Here is a 22,201-nt window from a genome sequence, read left to right on the forward strand (position 1 = left end):
TTCCCCCAGTTTATGTACTGAGCATGACGTCACATGGTATGGAATGTCCCTTTGGCCAGTTTGGCTGTGCCCCCTCCCAGCTTCTTGTGCACCTCCAGCCTTCTCAGTTGGTAGGGCATGGGAAGCTGAAAAGTCCTTGACTAGTGTAAGCACTACTTAGCAACAACTAAAACATCGGTGTGTTACCAACTTTGTTCTCACCCTAAATCCAACACACAGCGCTGTACCAGCTACTAGGAAGGAAATCAACTCTATCCCTGCCGAAACCAGGACAGCAATGTACATTGTGAAAACCTCAATGCTTTTTACACACCTCAGACTACACAATGAGAACACAAAGAATACAAAGAATATTTATAAATTGCTGGTTTTAATATAGAAAACTTATTTAAAATGCAGTTTACATAAAATTTAAGACTACCTCAGAATGCAAAAGGAGGTGGTAGTAAACTTTGAGCCTGGTCATTGCTCCTTTTACCATTTGGCTAGGAGACTGCGTGGAAAATAGTCGCCAGTGGTTGAAGATACTTACTCTGAACTGCTTTGACATAAGCAAACTTCATTCATTTCCCACCTCAAAATAAAGTGCAAGAATAGGCCATTTTGAAAGAAGTGATTCCTTCAATTATAGTAGTAGATGTTCTCAATCTTTAAGGTCTCCTGGGCAAGTATCAAAATCTAATGCCAGAAGCTTAGTTACTCAATCTAAAATTTGGTGAAAAAGGCAAAGCCTCAGAAGTCTGAGTTTTCAAAAAATAATTTTCCTCACAATTAAATACAGTGAAAAGTGCAGAAAACAAAAGTTATGAGGGTTTTTAATGAAACAGCAGTACTATACAGGCATAAAAGTGCTGTTAACTTGAAAAATTCAAGAATCCTTAGACTGCAACTGTACACATTTCACTGCAGATAACCTTTTGAGTAATCAACTGAGAGACATGTCACTGTGCTACAAGTCATACATCCTTTCTTAACTTGCCCCAAGGCTTAAGGTGACCTATTATTTAAAGCCAGAGGGAATCAATCATATTTAATAATCGGTATTTTGAATGAAAGAGTTAAAGTTCATCTTCATTTACCATTTGTATTATTACTCTATAGTAGATCCTTTCTTAATAATGAAATGTAGTATTTGACTTCCAGTTCTTTTTCTCATTCACAGTAGTTAAAATTCCAGCCAAAACCAGATGTATAATGTGTTTAGGCTGAACTGATCTGTTGCACATTGCCTCCCCATAAGACCCAGGATGAATGTACACATCCTTATGCTGGCTTCTGTACCATGGGTACCTAAATGGCAGTATGATAGAGCACCTATTCTTGCCCAAAAGAGAAATGAACGGACACTGTCCTAGTAGAATCACAGGAAATTAAACAGAGCCTGGGAAAGTTCTTAAGACACTAGTAAGCAATTAACTACAATGTTAAAATGCTCCTTTAGGCTTGTGCCAACTAGCACTCCTCCAAACAGCTGATGGGCAAGGCTTGGCAGCTAGAAAGTTCCTGGAACTGTTTCCAGAAGGCTGCTTGCGTGCAACCACCCTCTTTAGGAGGCTAAGGAAGTCCACAAGCATATATACAGGCTGTCCCATGCCAGCTGGCCAGAGTGACCAGCAACATCCCTACGTACGTTAAGTGCACTAGTAGAGATACGGCCTTTGACGCCAGTTCCCATTCCCCATATGTACAGAGGAAGGTGTAAAGTTGGTGCAAGATGCCATGGAGCTATGTTTCATTCTCTTTTTCTTCGCCTCCTTCAACAGGAACGTATTTATTTTTGTATTTCTCAATCACTTTGCCATTCTGTTACAGGCTTTACAACAGGACCCTAAATAGGAGTCATAACTGGTTTGGGGCATGACCCAGACAACTCCTGAAACGTTGTCTCTTAAGCAGAGATGTCATATGCATTCAAATGACAAATAGGTTTTTAAAAAAAGTTTATTTTTAATTAAAATTTGAAAACTAAGGTTATTTAAATATATAATAAAAGTATTCAAATGCTACTGGTTATGAGATAGAAAACCATATAAGCAGTACCTTTTTCATATCCCACACGGATACAGGGTTTTACTGACTCCTCTGTCTCTGTGTCCCATCCAGCTGGTTTGGAAGGCTGGACTTTCCCAGACCGATCCAGTAACCCGAGAACATGGCGACCAATTGTCTCCTCCATGGCCACAGTTGTCTTCACAACTTCTAAAAGAATCTTCATGAGTTTCTCATTAGCCTTCTGAAAAACAAGTCTGCAGGACAGAAACTAATCAGTCCTTTGATTTTCCCCTGCTTTCAAAGTGGTTTTTATCCCTTATACACCCTTGCAACCAGGAAAGATTTGCAGTTGAAGCAGTAAAATTAAGATTTCTTTTTTAAGATTAAAACCCACATCATATACATAAATATTAAAAGCACATTTGTTTTAAAGTCAGTTCTTTTTACAAAATATGTAAAAAGTCAGACTATTTATCAATAGTTGTACTTACATCTTGGTATTTTATCTAGTTCTTCTTTTAAACAGAGGTCTACATTTGCCTGGTATTCATTATAAACTTACTCTTTTCTCAAAGTGACAATTAAAAAGATTGTCTGCACAGATTAAAAAAGTTACAGAATAGTCAAAAGATATTATCAAATACAACAATTATATTCCTACAATATATAAAAAATATATATTAACTTATTTCATATATGTACATACAATGGGTATACAAATACACGTGTATAAATGATGTATATGATTCTATATGTGTGTAATACGAAAGATATAGTAAAATAGGTTAAGATTTGTCTCATCCTCTATGCCATTACATCGTTAGGCTTTATAAAAAAATAAGACATTGTTTAATCTAAAGTATGTAAACTTAAAAATATGGTTATCTAGAATAAAAAATGCCATTATCATCAGTCAGAATAGAGCTTATAAATATTATTAATTTAACAACAAGAACATGATTCTCAACATTTTTTAAAAAATTATGTTTTCTTAACAGTTCTAAGCACCTTTCTTTAGAAAGAAGAGCTGAAGATGTTTCATCAGGCTTTCTTCCTCCGTCTTCATGCTCAAAGATCTGCTCTCTCACATCGTTTTGGTTTTCATTTTCATTCTGATTAAGTTTTTGCAGAGGGAGAGAAGACAAAAAGGACAGAAATCCCGTCATGCCAGAATCAACATATTCTTCTTATATGCAGTAGACCATGAAATTTAAAACCTAAATTAGTTGTGTTTTGTTAATAAAACTTCTGCACCAAATTACAAATCAAGAAATACTCTTCCTACGTTGAAAAATTAACTAAAACATAAAATAAAACAAAACAGGAAATCCAAGGCAGGGCCTATTAGAAAGAACTTTGTTACGCTGATTAAACAGTCCTTGTACTTTCTGTTGGGTGTTGCTATAGCAATATGAAAATGTGAGTTTACCTGAGCAAATAGCTATAATAATAATCTCCACCTTCAAGCTGTTAAACTAGTTTCTGCTTACCTGAAGTAAAAAAACTATGGCTACCAGTTCCACCTCTTGATTCTTAAACCTGCTCTGTTCAAGCAATAACCAACATCTTTTAGGAAAATATATTACATAAAAAGAGTAGCAGCGAAAAGGAATCTTACTGGTTTTACATACCACACCTGCCAAGAAAGTCAAAGTCCGTATTTACCTCTGTCTGTGTGCTGTTGTTTTGTAGCTCACAAAACAGCCTTTCTTTTCCGGGTGCAGAATGTTGTTTTAATGATTCCAGTTCTTCTAAAAGCATTCTCTCTCTCTCTGCAACCAGGCTGTCATTCTCCATTGAGACTCGCTAAGAAAGAAGTGTTATAGAGGCACATGCAATTTTTTAAGCTTCTGAGTATTAGTGAGTCCTGTCACTTCTAATTTTTTACGTATTTTGCACAGTGAAACTTCAGTCCACTTCTTTAAATGGTTACAAAGACACTGAAAGCTTTCTAGAATGGAATACAGCTAATAAATACTTTTGGTATCTTACACCTTCTTTAAGATTTTCACACAATTTGTATGCTCTTTATGAAACACAGTGGTCACAATGCAAGTTGGAAGGTTAATTTTTAAATATTTCATGCTTGTTTTGCACAAGAAAAAAGATGAAAATAAGTTCTTTTTCTAAAAAGCCTACACACTCTCTTTTAGAAGAGCTAGAAGTGTTCGTGGCTTAAACGCAATGCTTACATTCCTATGCGGTTCTTATTGATTAACCATCCTTGGCATTAAAAACTGGAGAAAAGCCAGCAGCATAAGTTCTACTTAATGTTTTTCATTAGTTTCAGGAATTTGCAATCCCTGACAAAAGATGCAGTTGCAAATTGACAAAGAGGTAAACGGAGAAAGGATGTATATATTGAGAGGAAAAATTATCAGGATAAATGATAGAAAGACACCTACAAAGCAGCTAGGAGAAATAGACACCTGACATTGCTGGAAAAGACACCTAGGATACAAGTGACTGGCCCTCTAGATTCCCCAGCTCCTTGAGCCCAAACTTAAATAGAATGGAAACAGGCTTGGATAAGGTCTGAAGGAACCTAAAGTTCCACTCCACAGTGAAATCAAAGAATTTTAGAATTCACTGATTACTATTTCCATGTGCATTTCTGTAATGTTACATTGTTGAAATTAAATAACAGCAAGACAAATTTTTCTGGATTCTGTTTACTTTGTCTTTCAAGGGAAGGAATCCTTGAAGACAAGTCTATAAATGACATTATTTTTGAAAACTTAATTATTAAGATAAATTAATGAGTTTCATTAGCATACCTACTATAGGCTTTGAACAGATGCAGAGTGACAGCAAGTTAAGTTTAAAAAGGGAAAGAAACAGTGGTGTTTCCCACCAAAACCCACAGATTTTGTTTCATTCCAACAGTCAGTAAGGACTTCATCTCCCATGATTTAAAAAAAAAAAAAAATGGTGGCTTCATTGATGTAAATAGATGCTAGCCTGCATCCTGCACAGGGCCATGTATCTGGAAGATGGCATGGTTTACAATGCATCTGCACTCACTCACTCTTCTGGCTGCTGTGCAGCACTGCAGGCTTTCTTCAGGTTTACAGAAGTCTACATTGATCCATCACTGACTGAGCTTTGATTAAAGAAATATGCCTTTTATACATGTATGTGTTTGTATATATACACACACAAATAGACGTGTGTGTGTGTGTGCATGCATATACTAAATATGTGTGTCTCAATATACAGAGAGATACAAGTATAAACAAACATACTGCCTGGTGATGTCCCTTTGTTAACCAATGTTAACTCACTGAGTCAAACCCCATCTTACCTCAGCTAATTGCACTTTAAGACTCTCAAGCTCTGCTAAGAGTTGCTCTTGATTTTCTTTTTGACGTTCCATTTGCTGCATGTGCCCTTGTCTCAGTAATTCTGTTGCCTGCTGATGTTCCTGATATTGCCGTACTAGCTCCTGTCGCATGTCTTCCAAATGTTCTTCATATAACAACAGCTGACTTGATGTTTCTGTGTCTGGTGCTGTCATCTCACTGTAGCGCTGAAATATTGGAACTATTTTAGCATTTTATGTTTAATGACAGTTTCTAGTAAATATTTAAATAAATTTTAGAAAGTAGTTTCACAAATTAAAGTAGCTATCACAAAAGCATTATCTTGTTGCCTGCTTCTTGGAATTATTCCCCATTTAAAGGAAAAGTTTTTTAAAATAACTACGAACAGTGTTAACTCTTTTAACTCTTGGGGATTTCAACAGAAAATCCAGCAGCACACATACATGCGTTTGAGAGTGTGTGTGTACAACAAGAGAAGTTTGAGAGAGCAGTATCATACAAAACAGGAATAATACAGTTTATTCACTATCAAGATAATACAAGATCAGAATATTTAAGTGTTACACAAATTTGCAAGTGTAATATTTTGCTTCAACTAGTGCCAAATTTAAGAAAAAAAAATTGAACTTAGGATGAAATTGTGGAGTCAAAATTTATGAATGCTTTTTACCGTATTTATTCCACACCTTACCCCTACCCCATGTTTGTGAAATGCTAAATACGTATTTCACATATTACTTCTATAATTTTTGTGTTCAGCTGATATCCTTTATCACAAGGAACTCAAACTCTTTGAACACTATTTTTAACCTGTTCCTTGTATAAACACTAGAATATAACCTAGATTACAAAAACTCTTTATACAATTTATTGCCTGCAATACAGTTTTATCCATGAAATGGAATAATTTCTTTTCATGTAACCAGTGTCATATTCCTTTCCTCACAGCATAGCATAACGCTATTATAGTCAGGTAGAACACAGGAAATAAGGGCAGATAATTTAGGTTTAAAGTTGTCACCCCTTTGAAAGGGAAAGGGAAATATTTAAACAGAATTTTCATCTTAATTTCTTTCTTTGCAGTTTTCTCATTGAAATGAACTGTAAATCCATTTGAAAGATTATTCAGATAAGATGTTACAGGCTGCCAATTTTTTTTTTTTTACGCTTACCGGTGTTTCTTCTGCCGTAAGTCCTTTGACATGGGAAAAAAGTTCTTCAGAAATCACTGATTCATGTGTGGTCTGTCCTAATATGCAACCAGGCTTGCTATTAGAATGAAGCTGTTCTCCAAGTGAGTTGATCTCTCCAGACTCTTCAGTGAGTTCCTTGCAAAGTGATTTCAATTCTTCTTCATGCGTACTGCCTTTTTCTGTTGCTTTTGTAAAAGGGCCGTCAACCTCTTCTTCACTACATTGCTTTTTAATTTCAAAATGCATTCCCTGTTGTTGCACAGTCTGTGTTTGTGCTGCTTCTTCGTTCTGCCTAGCAATTCTTGACAATTCAGTCTGTTTGGCAAATGCTACACTCATTGACACAATTACCTGAATAAATAAGAAAAAAATCTGTATTAGTTTATGCTTCACAGCATCTCCTACTGCTGAAGAAATCTCATTGCTGACCATCAACAATATAAATAAAAGTACTAAAAGTTCTGAACTATGGTTCTATTTTACTTTTTTTTTTTTAACAGAAGAAAACAGAAAGGAAAAAGAACATAGACATCTTGTCAATCTCATCAACAGTCACATCTTAAAATACTGACATGCTGTATTTAAGGTAGTTCAATGAACTATGATGCTATTTTCAATTAAAATATATTATTTAGCACAGAATTATCTAGGTTTTTTTAAAAAAGATTCTATAAGATTACTTTAAAAAGTCCTGGCATATTGACATAAGTGGAGCTGTGCTAAGTTTCTTCTATCTAACCAAGCACCCTTTGTAAACATTTCACTGACATGGAATTTTGGGCTGTATAAAGACAGCAGTGCCATGTGCTTGATACTCAGCACAGGAATTTTACTTGACCAGAAAGAAACTTCTACTGGCATTAAATTGCTGCAGTTTCAGCTACAATAGGCTGGTAACTTTTGTATTGCTAAGTATCTCCTTCCAATACAAATAAACCCCTTTTCCAGTCATGTGAGCAGTTCTTTTCTAGATTTAGAATACAGCCATTTATAGCTTAAGCTACAAAAAGCGTGAAAATACATACAGAAGTGTTACACTTGAAAAGAAAACACCTAACTCTTCCTTTCCAGAAAATGTGAGTTTGTCTTTTGAACTTAAACGGCCCTTAACAAAACGCTAGCCAATCATGTACTTTGCTTTCCCATAAAGAAGGGTTTTCTTGGCAGCAGATGAGAGAAATTGAACTTTTACTTCAGAAACGTGGATTACTTAAATTAATGTCATCATCTAGTGCTGGCTATGACATTCTTCCTAACTCTGATTGCAAACCTTTTTAAGAAGTAGTACTTTATTTTTTTCCCACTTTTTAATTTATGTTAATATGATTTTTATTTATGCCATGATATAATAAAAGCACAGATAATGTTTCATTCTGCAAAGAAGTGAAGAATTTTTTGGAAGTCAAAAAGTAAGTAAATCCACGAACAATTTAATATACTCTACCTATAAAATCTTAATTTTACTTCTCGCGTTTTAGAGAAAGTCTAAATAGTCACCAGATCCAAATAAAAACTATGCATTTTACACAATATATTAAAATGCAAAATAAAACATGATCTGAAAATAGTGTGAAACTGTTAAATGCAAAACCTTTTGAACTGACCAGCTGTTAAGCCTAAAGTAACAAGAAATCCACTCTCTAAGCCACCAGATTTTCTAAATAAATTCTGACGTCAAGTATGGTTGCATGTTGTCTATTTTCTTTGAAGTGTTAAAGCAAACCACCACCACCACCCCCCACATGAACAGAAATTATGAGTTAGGAATAGGAGAAACAACTAAAAAAAACCCAAAATGTTTCAGAATTTTTTTTTAATACTTTCCCCTTTTAGAATCAGAATAAAACAATTCCTTGTAAATAAATCAAACAAAAGTTAGCATTTGGTATTGCAACTGAATTGTCAGAAATGGCAAATGAAAGTGACAGGATTTTTTTAAACATATTTTAAAGTAACAAAATAAAAATAATACCTTTGCTATTTCTTCTTCTAATCTTTCTTGGTACTGTTTTTCTAGCAGTTGAACAACATGCAGATCATTCTGCATTTCAATTTCTCTAGCAAGCTGTAAGAAAACCATAAAATCTCAATCATGTATTTGTGCTTTTATTTCATTAATTTTAAAAGTTTCAATCTGACAGATTTTTTTTTTTCCTCAATTAGGTTATCTTCATTTCATGAAAATCACATAATTTTGTACCACAACATAAAAGAACTGGGTAAAGGACTTTGCTCTGTTTCTGCTTCAAAATTAAATTTAAAAGTTGAGTTTGCAACAACTGTTCTTCCAACACTATTTCAATTGTCAAATGCAGAGAAAACAGCTAAGAAAGCAGAGGATCACAGTACAAAACAGCATCACTATTTTTCAAAATGCAGAATTGTTGAGCCAGGTTTCCAGCAGTCCTAGGGGAGGAATGTATAGAGTCTTTTCCATTTGCATTTGGTTTCTAAGATCTTTGGGATTACTTTTTCAAAATTTCTTCTAAAGACTGTGCAGTCTATACTTAAGTACTAGGATTTCACTTAAATCACTCTTCTTCCATAACTAGCGTTTAAAGAAAAGTCACCATATTTTAAAGACTCCTGAAGAAATCCCAGAATTCAAACACTATTTTTTTTTCCACTTTAGTAAGAAGAAATTAAAAAAAGAAATTTAAAACCCAGGACCAATAAAGCAAGCTTTATTGCTCATAATTTCCAGAAATGTTTTTCAGCAAAATTTAAATCTTTTTCCTCAAACACTATTTTTTTTTCCACTTTAGTAAGAAGAAATTAAAAAAAGAAATTTAAAACCCAGGACCAATAAAGCAAGCTTTATTGCTCATAATTTCCAGAAATGTTTTTCAGCAAAATTTAAATCTTTTTCCTCTAACATGGACCATCTAATAGTATAACATAGTACTAACATGATAATTACTTTACTACGACCAAATACTAATCCATATTTCAATTTCATCTTAGAACCCAAAGCATCTAAATTATATTGACCATATGTATATTAGCTGTCAACTGAGTTATATGATACCTCCAGTGCTTCATCTGTTCCTTGCTGATGAAGATTTTCAGTGCACTTCACTTCCCTGAAGACTTCTTTTAGCTTTATTTGTGAATCTGTGGATACACTAAAAAGGTGAAAGAAGCAGAGGGGGGAAATAAAAAAAAAAAAAAATCAGTATCTCAATATACCGTATTTTTCCTCTATTCAAATATGCATTATATGAATATACATATACATCATATATATTTAAAGACCAATAACTGCAAATATTTTCTCCAGAATGCACCTTTTCCCATGCCATTAATTTCATATACTTGACTTTGTAATTCATCTGCCTTCCAAATGCTAGCTCTTTCTCTTAATGTGACACATCTTAACACCAGTTTTGCCAAGGACCTCACAAACAACTTACTTTTAAAGCTACGTGGGAATATTTTGTGCTCAATAACTATACACAGCTAAGATAAGGACAAAAGCGCCTGTTTGAATCATAAGGGTATGAGAGAAACCAGAATGGTTATGTGTATGAAGCCATAAAACCACCTAGAAAATGGTTGTATTTATTTTGATTCTCTTAAATTGATGCTTATCAACAGATGCACCGCTTTCTTTCTTGTGTTATACAGACGAGGCATACACATGAAAACAGTCAGAAATCCAGTGAGGTTCATTTTATATTTAGATAACAACATGTTGAAATATATTCGGAGACTGTCTTTTCCAACAGACCTGCTCTCTATATTCAGAGTGCTATAAATCAGTAAAAACCAAAACACCACCACATACCACCAGAACTCTAGCTCCCCTTTCACTACATATTGAAAAAGACTTAACAGAAATACGCTGCCAAAAGGATAAGATACAATATCAACCTACCTAAAAAAAAAAAAAAAAAAAGAGAGAGAGAGAAAAAAATCTCCTCTAGTATTTCTGATCTGCTACCACAAAGACACGAATCCCTTGCTAAAGACAGGGTACAAAATAGATTTAGAAGCTAAGTTTATTGTCTATGAGTCTTACAATCTTTACTAGAGTAGGGTTTTACAAAGATCATGAAGCTTCTTTTGCTCAAATCTGAGAGCTGGTTTAGATAATCCTGAAATGGAGTCCGCAATGGTAATTTTACAAAACTTGTGACATCTTTAACTACAAAAAGTAACCCATTATTTTTAGCATTCATGTTTAATTTGATTAATGAACAGTAGCAACTGATTTCCTTTTTTTTTTTTTCTTTTCTTTTCTGATGTTGCAATAGGATATACAACCAGATGAAAATGTCCCCCCAAAAATTCCTAGGCTTGGGCACAGCTATACTCCTACTTAGATCTTAGTTTAAAAGATGCAGCAATAAACCAGGTATGGAGACTGAGTATGTAACAGATCATTCAACAGGTTACTGACTACACCATTAAAAGATACTTCAGGCTTGAGATGTAATGAGACAGACTTCCCTACTAGATTATTAGAAACCAATTTATGTACTGATCCAGGAACTTTTCCTGTAAAACTCCAGTTTCATTTTAATGTTTAAAACCTGACCTTCAGGCATGAAAGCTAAGAGAATGCAAATCTTCATGGGAAATTTTTTCTCTACTCTGTTAGCTTATAAATACCGACAACAGCTCTAAATGCTCATTAAACATATGTAAAATGAGTTTTTGAGTATTTTAGGTGAATAGTTATCATGAACTAAATCAGAACACTAACTACCCATTTAAAAATAATTTAAAAATCATATATGAATATTTATAACTTGTCCTGGCCAACACACATACAGCAGTATACAGTTTCACAAAATGCATTTTGAAAATGCTCATAGCTTGTATTTTTTTTTTGAAAGGATTAAAAAGTAATTCGTTAAGAAGCCATACAGTCCCTTAAAACTGAGTTCAGGCTAATAAATGTGTACTGATTCTACAAGGCAGACAGTGGAAAACAATGATATAAACCCTCAGTCTTACAGATGCATAAACATTTGCAGAACTGAGACCTCTTATTCACCTCAAAATAAGTATATACAAGTATTAATTCATATGAGGGAAAAAAATTGGTTACTTTACTTGCCACTTTCAAGACTAAAAACATATTTTAAGGAATGAAAGGAAAACTGTTTGAAAGTTAGAAAAACACAGATGGCTGAGAAAAGGCTGTGATCAAACAATAAGGGAAAAACGCTGTTTGGGTTCTGATGGGTCATGGTTGAAGGAAAATACTTTTATCTTCATTTCTCTCAGCTTCTAAGGATTTATCCTACCACAGCCCTTTTGCTTTTTAAGAGAGTACTGAGGTAAGTATATCAAATATTTAAGAATTTGTAGAAACATCTGGACAATTTCCCTCCGTCTTAGTAGCATTCCTATTGCCACTGTGTCTACCCATTTCCCTTTTACAGTTGGGAACTGGTCTGTCTAACAAACTCTCACAGTTCTCTCTCACAGAAGGGAGACTCAGATGAAAGAAAAATGCAGAGAAACTGTGTGGATTTGTAGCATAGTAAATGAAACAAAAGGAAGGAATACGAGGGTCAAAAACGGAAGAACAGGAAACCAGAGATGACACTGAACATAACACAATCAAAAGCACCCACCACTCCTTGAACACATCCAAGGAGACAGTGAAAGAATCAGGGAACAGAAGGAGGCTCCACAGTTGTCATGATCCCCCCAAGACTTGCACTTCTTTCAGGTTTGAATGGCCACAGTGATCAGGGCCAGGAGGAGGCTGATGAGTATGTCCCATGGCCCATGACTTGGTGAAAGCCAGAATGTGTTAAGTGGACCTCAACTCTGCCACAAACTTTATTGCTACATATAATTATAGAAAATCATCCATTTTATGCAACTATGCTACACAAGGTCTCTTTAGATGTAAAGCACGTCGCCTGGAGTTTTGAGGGTTAAAAGTGGTCTGTTGAGTTGGAAGTTTTGAAATTACTGCTAAAAAGCTCATATATATGAAAAGACATTTATGCATTATTCCAATTATCAAATCTTCCTCTATTAACTATAAAAGTGTAGTAAATTCTAAATGCTGCACTACTTAGTTTGCAATGTTTATGTCATTTCTTTGTAACACTTAACAACTCTTGAAGGAACAAAACAATTAAGAGTATTATGTTTATAAAGAATTACTCAAATTTTGAAGTAAAACACATATCTTTACACGAATGGTTATTTGAAACACTTCTTTTTGTACGCAGTGCAAAGTTATAAGCATTAAAGAACCGATTACTACCTCGTGCGGTCGGAGGATACCCCAGCACTCTGAAGCTTATCCTGCAGATGGACAATCTCTGTAGTGTACCTCTCTTCACTTTCTTTCAGCTGCTGTTGGAAATAGGACCGGAGGTGTTCCAGTTCTTGAGCATGCTGTTCTTCAAGTTGTGTTTTAAGGTTTCCTATCTCCTTCGAACAGTATTCTTGAATCTTGGGATCTATATGTAGGTTATTTGAAGGGGGGGGTGGGGGTGGTGGAATATAAATTGCATTAGTATAAATTAACTCTCTCCCAAGTTATTAGCAGTGATGGACTGAATAGTTACGGTAGTTAAAAAACTTCTTCTGATGTCATATCAATTACTTTTCCATAGCAAATAAATAAAACTTAATCTTCCACTTTGCAAAACTGTATTTGATATGAGTAATGGAACTTTAACTGTGGAAAACTGAAAAAGACTAAACCAAAACTGTTTCACAGAATATAATTCCAAAATATTTTAGAGATTTAAGAAAATTGGAGTATCATACTGCAAAACCTGCAAAAAATCTCTTATGCGCTTCAAGTTGTCGTAAGCTATGAATCAGTTAAAATTTAAAGTCATTGTCCTCTCTCTCTCTCTGAATATACATACATTAAAACCAGCACATGCATCTTTTTACCCATTAGACCCTGTGAAGGTGTCAGCAGACATTCCTTTCTTGTTTCCAGATGGCTAGGTTCCTCTTCTTTCCTCCTTTCTGAAGAAGATAGCCACGGTTCTTTGACCTAAAAAATAATCAAGTAAATACAAATGACAACAATTTGTCTAGCAATAATGCAAAAATATTAACTATTATGAACATGTAAGAAAGGTTGGTGGCCAATGCATAAGAGAGTGTAAGGAGCGTAACAATGTGTTTCATTTTACAGCCTGAATGACCAAGTATACATTTATAGCTAGCTGATCAGCCTGTGCAGAATGTCCACTGTAAATCTCAAAACTCCTCTCTCTGGATATAAACTGTTAAGTTATAATTCCTCTGACTCCAAGAAGGAGAGGAAAACACTAATACCCTCCTCAGGCCCAAGATGCCCAACCTCCTCTAGCTGACCCTACTTTGTGCAAGGGGTTGGATTAGACAAACTCCAGAGGAGTCTTCTAACCTCAGCCATTCCACGATTCTGTGACATGGGTAGCAGCTTTCTCCATTTTATCAAATCATTGCCTTGCTCTGCCACTCAGCCAGGACACATAAACACAATTTCAAACACATTCTTCGCTCATCCAGAGGGAATTCATGCAACAGAGAAAATTCAAATGTTCGCATACTCATACATTATAAAAAGTTTACCTGTTTACAATCCTCCATCAGCTGTGTTTGAAGTGCTTTCAGCCTAGTGTATTCTTCCATTATCTTGTGTAGAAGTGCATCCATACATTCTTGCACAGCTAAATTACACAGATAACCAGGGACTTTAAAAAAAATGAAATCAAACATTTTACCATAAATTTTAATACAGTGAATTGTTCACAAGTTCTCCACTGAACAATTATCTGATAAACATTACATACTATTGAAACAAGTGAGGCCCCTTCCAAATTTTGGATACATTTTTATATAGTATTGACATATGTGAATTTTTTGGTGGAGCTGCTTGCTGCTTCTACAAAAGGAGGAGGAAAAAACCACCTAACACCTTTTTCACTGATTTCCACTATAATGAAAACAGCACAAGAAAATACTCATAATAAATAATAAAAGTGGTTCAGAATAGTGAGGAAATCTCTAAAGCAGCTATTTAGGTACGTTAATTAGCACTTGAACAACTAATGGCATAATTGTCAGTCTGAAATACTTGAAATCAGCATATTTTTTTTTAACCAGCATGATAGTACAATGCTATTACCTTGAGCTTGACCTCTGTGTATTGGTAATTCTACACTCAGTTTTTCTCTCACAGCAGCAGGTCTACGGAAAATATCTTGTTCCCTATCACCAACTTCTACAGCAGCTGAAGAATGTTCATTCTGATTGTCACACAAAACCTGCACAACAAATGAAAAAAAGAAAAAAGTGAAGAATTGTTTATTAATTTATCAATCACAATTCACAAAGAAAACAAGAAAAATGGTGACAGGAAAGTAGTATTTTGTGAGTATTATCTTCTGTGGAAATAACGGCATAGATGTTCTGTTGAGTCATAAGGATCTAGACAATCTTTGAAACTCCTGATAAAAGAAACAGGTATGGAAAGACTTTTCAGCTAAAACAAAAACATGTATTTTGGCATGGCTATTTAATTTGGAACTGCCCAGTATTAAAATCTTGCATAGAAAGGCCTCCTTTATTAATGCTGAAAGCAAATTTACATTGTGAATATCTCATTCTCGTAAACTGCAATTTTACTTGGAAGAAAGATTCCCTATGGCAGAAATTTGTATCTTTTTAGAGATTATAACTCATCTTGTTCCTAAGTATTGAACAACTAGGACAAAAGGGGATGGCAGAAGAAAACTCAAGCAAATCATAAACAGAATGCCTCATGTTTCTTGGTGCTATATGGCCAGCAGAATAGCTGCCATCTTTACAATGAGTAGGCAAGCAGAAGATTTATCCATATGATTTCTGAAGATAAATGATACTTGAAAAAAAACTTGGCCTGCCCAGAGCACACAGTGGGATTCTTTATTTAAAGATTTTGGACTCAAGAGACATCAAATTCAACTTACAAAATTAAAATCATAATTACTCAAAAGCTTAACATGGAATCATACAGATCGGCAGCATTCTTCCCAGCCCTGAAACAATGAATGCCAAAGACTCTCATTCAGCTGCTGCTTTCTATGAGCTATCATGGAACTCTGCTTAATCTCTCCTATGATGGCTCTCAAATAAAAAAGTTCTGCTATGCTCTTTCCCAAAAAGGTGTTGAAAAAAGTCCAGCAAAGAAGGAAAAAAACCACCCCACCAAACCCAACCATTTGAAGTATTTAAGATTGGAAAACTATGGCTTATAATGAATGATGAAAGTAGCTTGATTTATCCAGAAATAAGTTTAATAAGTAACTTGATTGCTGGTCAAAAAGTACCTGTAAGGGCCATTTATTACTAGTAGTCTACAAAAAAAAGATATGGCAAAATAATATTATTGGTGGCTGATACTAGAATACAGGCTAAAAATAAGTTTCAGTTTTTGACTATAATATTTATTTACTTATTTTGACTATAATATTTATTTACTGAAAACAATATAGACAGCAATTTTGGTAGAGAATTAGACACTTTTAAGTCTTTGAAAGATATGCTGCAGCTAAGAAAGAAATTACTATCTTATTGCAGATACGAGAGAGTGATACCCTGTGTGTCAATACGTGCATGACCACTGTTAAATCAACAACTTATGGCCAGAGATGCACAGAAAGGAAAAAAATACTTCCAAACTAGTCGATACAAGACAAACATTACATAGAAGATCAAGACAAGGTATAAGACAGAAGAATTGTCTGAACAACAACATGAAACATTTTAGGGGGAAAAAAAAAAAAATCCAAAACCCCTTGCAATGTTATTTTGGAAGACCAGGTTTAGCTGTCTCTATTTTGAGATCAATGCAAAGAGAAAAGCTGCAAAGAAAACATGTTAAAAATGATGTAGAAAAATATGATGACTCACTGTACACATACTTTTTCATTTTCAAAATTTCCATTTTAGAAAAGACTCTTTGTTAAGTCTTACCTGAGCAAGCCTAGAACATTCCTCAGTTACAGCTTCATTCAGCTTTTCTATAAGTCTTTGTGTAGATTTAACTTCATCATCTATGAATACAAATTATTCATATTATTTTTAAACACTATATGCACAACAACTTTTCAAAGGTCTAATTTCCTGCCTCGATGAGGTTGCCTCTTCAGCTCTTAGAGAAGCAGTTTTTTGTTCCCCTCTTTCTTGTTCCATCACACAAGACAGATTCAGTTATAATGGTAGAACTGCATGTTCAAGAGTAAGTGATAAGAAATGTCTTCATGTGTTAGTGAGCTCTAGAAAGATCACATTTTACAGAAACATACTGGAGGACAAAGAACTTGTGCCAAAAAATTACACAAGGGCAAATCATGGGATGACAGAAAAAGTAGGGGTGGAAAACCAGCATGATAAAAAATTTCTTTACTGAAAGAGTGGTTAAACATTGGAACAGGCTGCCCAGGGAAGTGGTTGAGTCACCATCCCTGGAGGTATTTAAAAGACGTGTAGATGAGGCACTTAGGGACATGGTTTAGTGGGCATGGTGGTATTGGGTTGACGGTTGGACTCGATGATCTTAGAGGTCTTTTCCAACCTTAATGATCCTGTGATTCTATGATAACATAAAAGCTCACTGAGGCAAAAAGTAGTAGCAAAGAAGCTTACTTAATGTAGGCAGGGAGCCAATGCAGTAATTCAAAGAACAGAGAATGAAACAAGCCCAAAAATATTTTGCTGATGCATTTGCTTATTATTTCAGTAAGGAATACAACCTTATAGGTGAATCTATTATGTAGTTCTTTACAATTAATTGACCTAATAGAAACATGAGTTGTAATACTTCCTATTCCTTCTTTTTTTTTTTTTGTATTATTATTACTTTTAAGGGGTTTTTTAAGTACCCTGAGTAATAGACTACTTGTAATGGGTAAATAATTTGGTACAAAAACACTTCAAAATGTTCTATAAAAATAATTTATTGTACAGCTACATGCACAAACTCTTGTGCTTGTTTTCTTTTAAAGACACTGTTTTTCATATCAAGAACTTCACTCCCATAATTCTGGTCAAGTTACCTGCTTGTTGAATTTTCAAGGTCTGGAGCTCCAGCTGATGCATTTTTTTAAGATCATTCATCTCTTGTAGATGACTGTGTACAAGCTCCTCTTTAAGACTGCAAAGTGCACTCTCTTTTTCTGCTTTCAGGTACTCACGAACCTGGTCTACATGAGCTGAATAAACCAGGGATAGGCAAATGCGCTGTGCTTCCATCTGTAGCTGTAAATCAGTCTTTGAATAAGACGACACATTTTACAAAGAGTGAGGAACAAGAAAACAAAAAAGTCCCTTCTTTGCGAATTTCTGAAATGAATAATGTGTTGAATGGAATGCTGTATATATGGTATGCATTAGGTAAGTTTAAATATACACAGTTTGGAAACTGAATTTCACCCCGATGAAGTGAGAGCAATATCACTACCAACAGAGTAAGTTAAGAAGGTTCACTCCAAATACAGAAAGAAGGCTGTATTATTAGCAGACCTTAGAAACACTGATTTCTAAGACTTGTAGTTCTAGTCTGCTCCTTTGGGGATGTTACCGCTAAAGTGAAAACATGTTTAGGATATGCCAATAATGAGCTATTTAGAGTCCAAGCTTGAAAAGGTTTTTAGACACCTCTGGACCACAACGATTTTTTAGTTCTGTGGCAGGAAATTGCAAGACCCTTATCACATCCTCATAAAAAAAATAAAATACATTATACAGCTGTAGCTCTTTCCTATAATCTCACAACTGTTTCCAATGTGGCTTTGCTTGTGGCTTTTATTTCTTAGGAAATGAATGAACTATGACACAACATAAAATTAGGCAGTGGTGGTATTAGTTCACTGTTAGGTGGATTTTTAGAACATGAAAAAACCACAGTCTAAAAAAATAGTAGACGACTGGTTGACATCTATTTCTACAGAAAACTTAGTTGCATACTTCTTGCAGCATGCTATTCAACTTCATCACTGTATATAAATTTAAAGCCAGATTTATGATTCCAGCACCTAATTAAATTTACAATTTAAAAAACCAAAAAATACAAGCAAAATTTCTCCAGCAAAACAGAGATTGGTTAGAATCACACGATATGCATAACTTCTGTATCTTCACACATTTCTCTTCTCACACTCACATCCAGAGACATTTCTTAAGAAGTGATAACCACATATACAAAAAAATTCTGATAATGGAAGATTAGTATTTCACAAGTTTGATAAAAGATGACTGAAGAAGTCAAGAGTTTCATTATCTCTTTATATTGTTTGAATGAGTACTTAGAGAACTGAAAAGCTAATTGCAGATTACAAAATTATGTCCTGAATAAGTTCTCACCTCAAGTAAGTTATTTAAATGCTATATCAAAGTGTGAAGTGCTCTAGATGTCTTCTTCTTACCTTTTTTTGTTGTTGTTGATTTAATTAAACGTAAGGGAAGAGTATTTCTTTCACTGAAAAATAACATTCTCATACACATTGACTATGGTTATCATTCTGGTCATTCATGTAACCGCTTTCAACCATTGGCCACACTGCCACACACACGACCACACACCTGTACTTGAAAGCAGCTAATAGGAAAAGTATGATCCAAATTTCCAAGTGCAAGCTCCTACAAATTTTCGTGGGTAAATTATTTTCTATGCTGCTTTATGTAACGTACCTGTTCTGATTTTAATGCATCCACTTGCTGCTGAAGATTATTGTTTTCACTCTGTGTAATGGCTATTAACGATGTTTCATCTGTCAGCCCGCCTGTCATCCCATGCAAATGTTCTACAAGAGACTGCTGTTCTGGTTTCAACATTTGCTGAACATCCTTTCTTTTTGTTACCTCATGACTGATAACTTTACCTGAACCTAAATTTCCTCTTACATTTCCTTCACCAACTTTATTCCTTGGACCAGGGGTTTTATTTCTACTTTCAGATGCTGGAGCAGCAGTCTTTATAGCTTTTTCTTTAGAGCATTTTGTCTTAGGGTCATTACTACTACTATTTTCTCTCTCAGCATGGCTAACTATGACTTCTAGTTCTTTACATTTTGCTAGAATTTTTTCTTTCTCATCTTTTAAGGATTTAACTTTTTCATTTAAATGACAAATTTCATTATGCTTTGACTTCAACTGTTCAGAGAGATCGGAAAGTCTCAGGGATAATTCCAGTTTCTCACGCTGGGTAACCTCAAGCTTTTCCATAAGTTCTGTTGCATCTTTCTCAACAACTTCTCCAGCCTCAAACGTGCCTGCCCTGGACACCTTGATTTCTTTACTCCCTTCAAACCCAGAAGTTTTAGTTTTAAATAAAACTGGTCTATTACTTTGTAAGTGGTGAAGTTTTTCATTCAAAGCCTTGAGTTTGCTTTTATATTCAGCTTCCTGCTTATTCTTGTTCTCTTCTAACTCAGTTTTTGCCTTCAGAAGACTTGCACATTCTTTCTGCAGCTCTTTATAATTAGCTTCAAGTTTTTTCTCAGTAAATGAAAAGGCACTCTTCTGCCTTTCAGTATCCTCTTGGAGTTGACCATTTTGGTTTTTAAGTTGCTCATTTTCAGTAATCAGCTTTTCTATCCTTTTTTGCAAGTCCAAAATTTCTGACTTAGAGCTAACACTGTTGTTAAAAATGACATTTTCTTCAGAGCTTACCAACATACTTTCTAATTTCTCTTCCAGAGTTTTGTTCTCCCCCTTAAGAAGGTTATTTTGTGTTTCAAGTTCTGAACATTTTTTTTGAAGTCTATCTTCTCTCTCTCTCATTTTTTCCTGCATCAACTCAGCTTTAAGCTGCAGCTCTTGAATTTCTTGTTCAAGGGTACCTTTTTCTTTTTCCTCTTGCCTAAGCACTTCAACCTCCTTCTGCAGCTCTTGGATTTGAAGTGTCATTTCTTCAGATTTAGAGTTTACAATAGACTGCTGTAAATCTTTTAGGTTTGAAATCTCTAATATCAACTGATTTTGCTTTGTGATTAAGTTGTCCTTTTCATATTGCATGGCTTCTATCTTTTGACCCATTTCATTTTGTACCTCATCTAACTGCTGTTTATGGTGCATATTCAAGCTATCTTTAAGGCTTTCTATGTTCACCATGTGCTCTTTTTGTAAGTCTTCTTTAAGTCTGGAAAGTTCCTCTTCATGACTAAACAGAAGCTTTGTTCTCAGTCTCTCTAATTCCGCTTCTTGAGATTCTGCCATCCTGTCCAAAACTGCATCCTTCTCTCTTTCTAGCATTTCAAGTTTTATTTTGTAATTTGTGACTTCTGCCTCATGTTTTAATTCCAATTCCTTCCTAAATTCAGAGGCAGAAGCCAGTTTAGTTTTTAAATCTTCAATCACAAACTGGTATTTTTCAGCTTCATTTAATCTACATTCCATATCCACTATAGTTTGTTTGGCTCTTTGAACCTGCTCTCTTGAAAAATTCAGTTCTTGGAAAAGATCTTCAATTTTAGTTTGTTGAAGAGACTTCTCTGCTGAAATGATTTCCATCTGTTGTGACAATTCTTGCTTTATTTTTTCCCTTTCATTATCAGCATCTTGCAATTTCACATTCAATTCATTAATTCTAATATTCATTAAATGCATTTGATCTTTGTTAACATTCTCATTCAAACATAGACTTGAAGTTTTCTCCAATTCTACTTTTTGTTGCAAATGTTGCTGTTCTATTTCCATTGCATGCTGCTTAAATAATTCTTGCTTCATTTGTACAATCTGCTGGCCGTGCATTTCATCTAATTCAGCCTGAAGTTGTGCCAGTCTCCTTTGTGTTTCTAATTCCATTCTTTGCACAATGTCAGCTTCAGACTGGCTGTCTTTATAACATCGTTTCTGCAATTCTTCCACAGTTCCCATTAATTGTTTTATTTCATCAGAACATTGTCTGTCTTTCTGTTTGTAGGTGGTAAGTTCAACTCTCACATTACTTATCTCCTGGTTCTTTAGTGAAATCTGTTCTTTCAATTCTTCAAGTAATTTACTGACATCTGATAATTTTTCCTTAAGCTGAAATGAATTTTTTTCTTCTTCTCCAAGTTTTGCTTCCAGCTCTTCCACTAATGCTTCTTTTTCTTGTAGTTTACTCAAATCTTCTCCCTCATTTTTGTGTTTTTCCTTTAAAAAATGGGCAAAACCATGTTCTTATTTTTAGTTCATAATCTGAACATATAAGAACATTTATAGACTTAGCTATTTAAACACAATGCCTTTCTTTAGAAGGCTAGTGATCATTTATGAAAACTAAATATGAATTATTTGTTGACCACCTTTGGAGGTTTTCTATACCTTTGGAATAAGTGACAATCCCCCCCGCCAAAAAAACCCAAACTACAACAACAAAAAATCACTTCCATTTTTTCCAGTGCTCTGATAGTGCAAAAAAAATCTACTGAAAACTTTGTCACTTGTCACTTTTAATGACAGTTAATTTTTGTAGGTACTTTAAAGATGTTTTCCATGAAGGATAATTAAAAAAAAAAAGTACATGAAGAAAAGAATTCATTCTTTCCTTAAGACAGAAAAAAATTGTTTGTGCATGTTATTTTTTTTTTTCCCTAACAAAATAATGTCATTTAATGAAGGCATTCTAATATACAGTATAGTTTCATAATTTGTTGTAAATATTTCTGCAATTTTTTAAAACAGAATACTGACATTAAAATTTCAGTTTTAAATTATACACATATTACGTGTTAGTTAACAGAAGCAGTC

General features: G+C 34.5%; 1 protein-coding gene across 1 annotated transcript in view; it reads right to left on the bottom strand.

The window, feature by feature from the left end:
• The window catches only part of AKAP9 (A-kinase anchoring protein 9), a 93,252-nt gene that overhangs the window by 51,997 nt on the left and 19,054 nt on the right, over positions 1 to 22,201 (bottom strand). The window contains exons 7-20 of the mRNA XM_009275722.1: positions 19,160 to 21,604; positions 17,527 to 17,740; positions 16,445 to 16,524; positions 14,616 to 14,754; positions 14,060 to 14,157; positions 13,388 to 13,493; positions 12,744 to 12,942; positions 9,537 to 9,633; positions 8,481 to 8,573; positions 6,488 to 6,859; positions 5,297 to 5,521; positions 3,658 to 3,798; positions 3,001 to 3,104; positions 2,041 to 2,246 (exon numbers count right to left, since the gene is read on the bottom strand). Coding sequence (XP_009273997.1) covers positions 2,041 to 2,246; positions 3,001 to 3,104; positions 3,658 to 3,798; positions 5,297 to 5,521; positions 6,488 to 6,859; positions 8,481 to 8,573; positions 9,537 to 9,633; positions 12,744 to 12,942; positions 13,388 to 13,493; positions 14,060 to 14,157; positions 14,616 to 14,754; positions 16,445 to 16,524; positions 17,527 to 17,740; positions 19,160 to 21,604 — 4,519 coding nt within the window. The remainder of the gene's footprint in view (positions 1 to 2,040; positions 2,247 to 3,000; positions 3,105 to 3,657; positions 3,799 to 5,296; positions 5,522 to 6,487; positions 6,860 to 8,480; positions 8,574 to 9,536; positions 9,634 to 12,743; positions 12,943 to 13,387; positions 13,494 to 14,059; positions 14,158 to 14,615; positions 14,755 to 16,444; positions 16,525 to 17,526; positions 17,741 to 19,159; positions 21,605 to 22,201) is intronic.

Source organism: Aptenodytes forsteri, unplaced genomic scaffold (genome assembly GCF_000699145.1).
Source record: "Aptenodytes forsteri isolate BGI_AS27 unplaced genomic scaffold, ASM69914v1 Scaffold172, whole genome shotgun sequence".
Lineage (NCBI taxonomy): Eukaryota > Metazoa > Chordata > Aves > Sphenisciformes > Spheniscidae > Aptenodytes > Aptenodytes forsteri.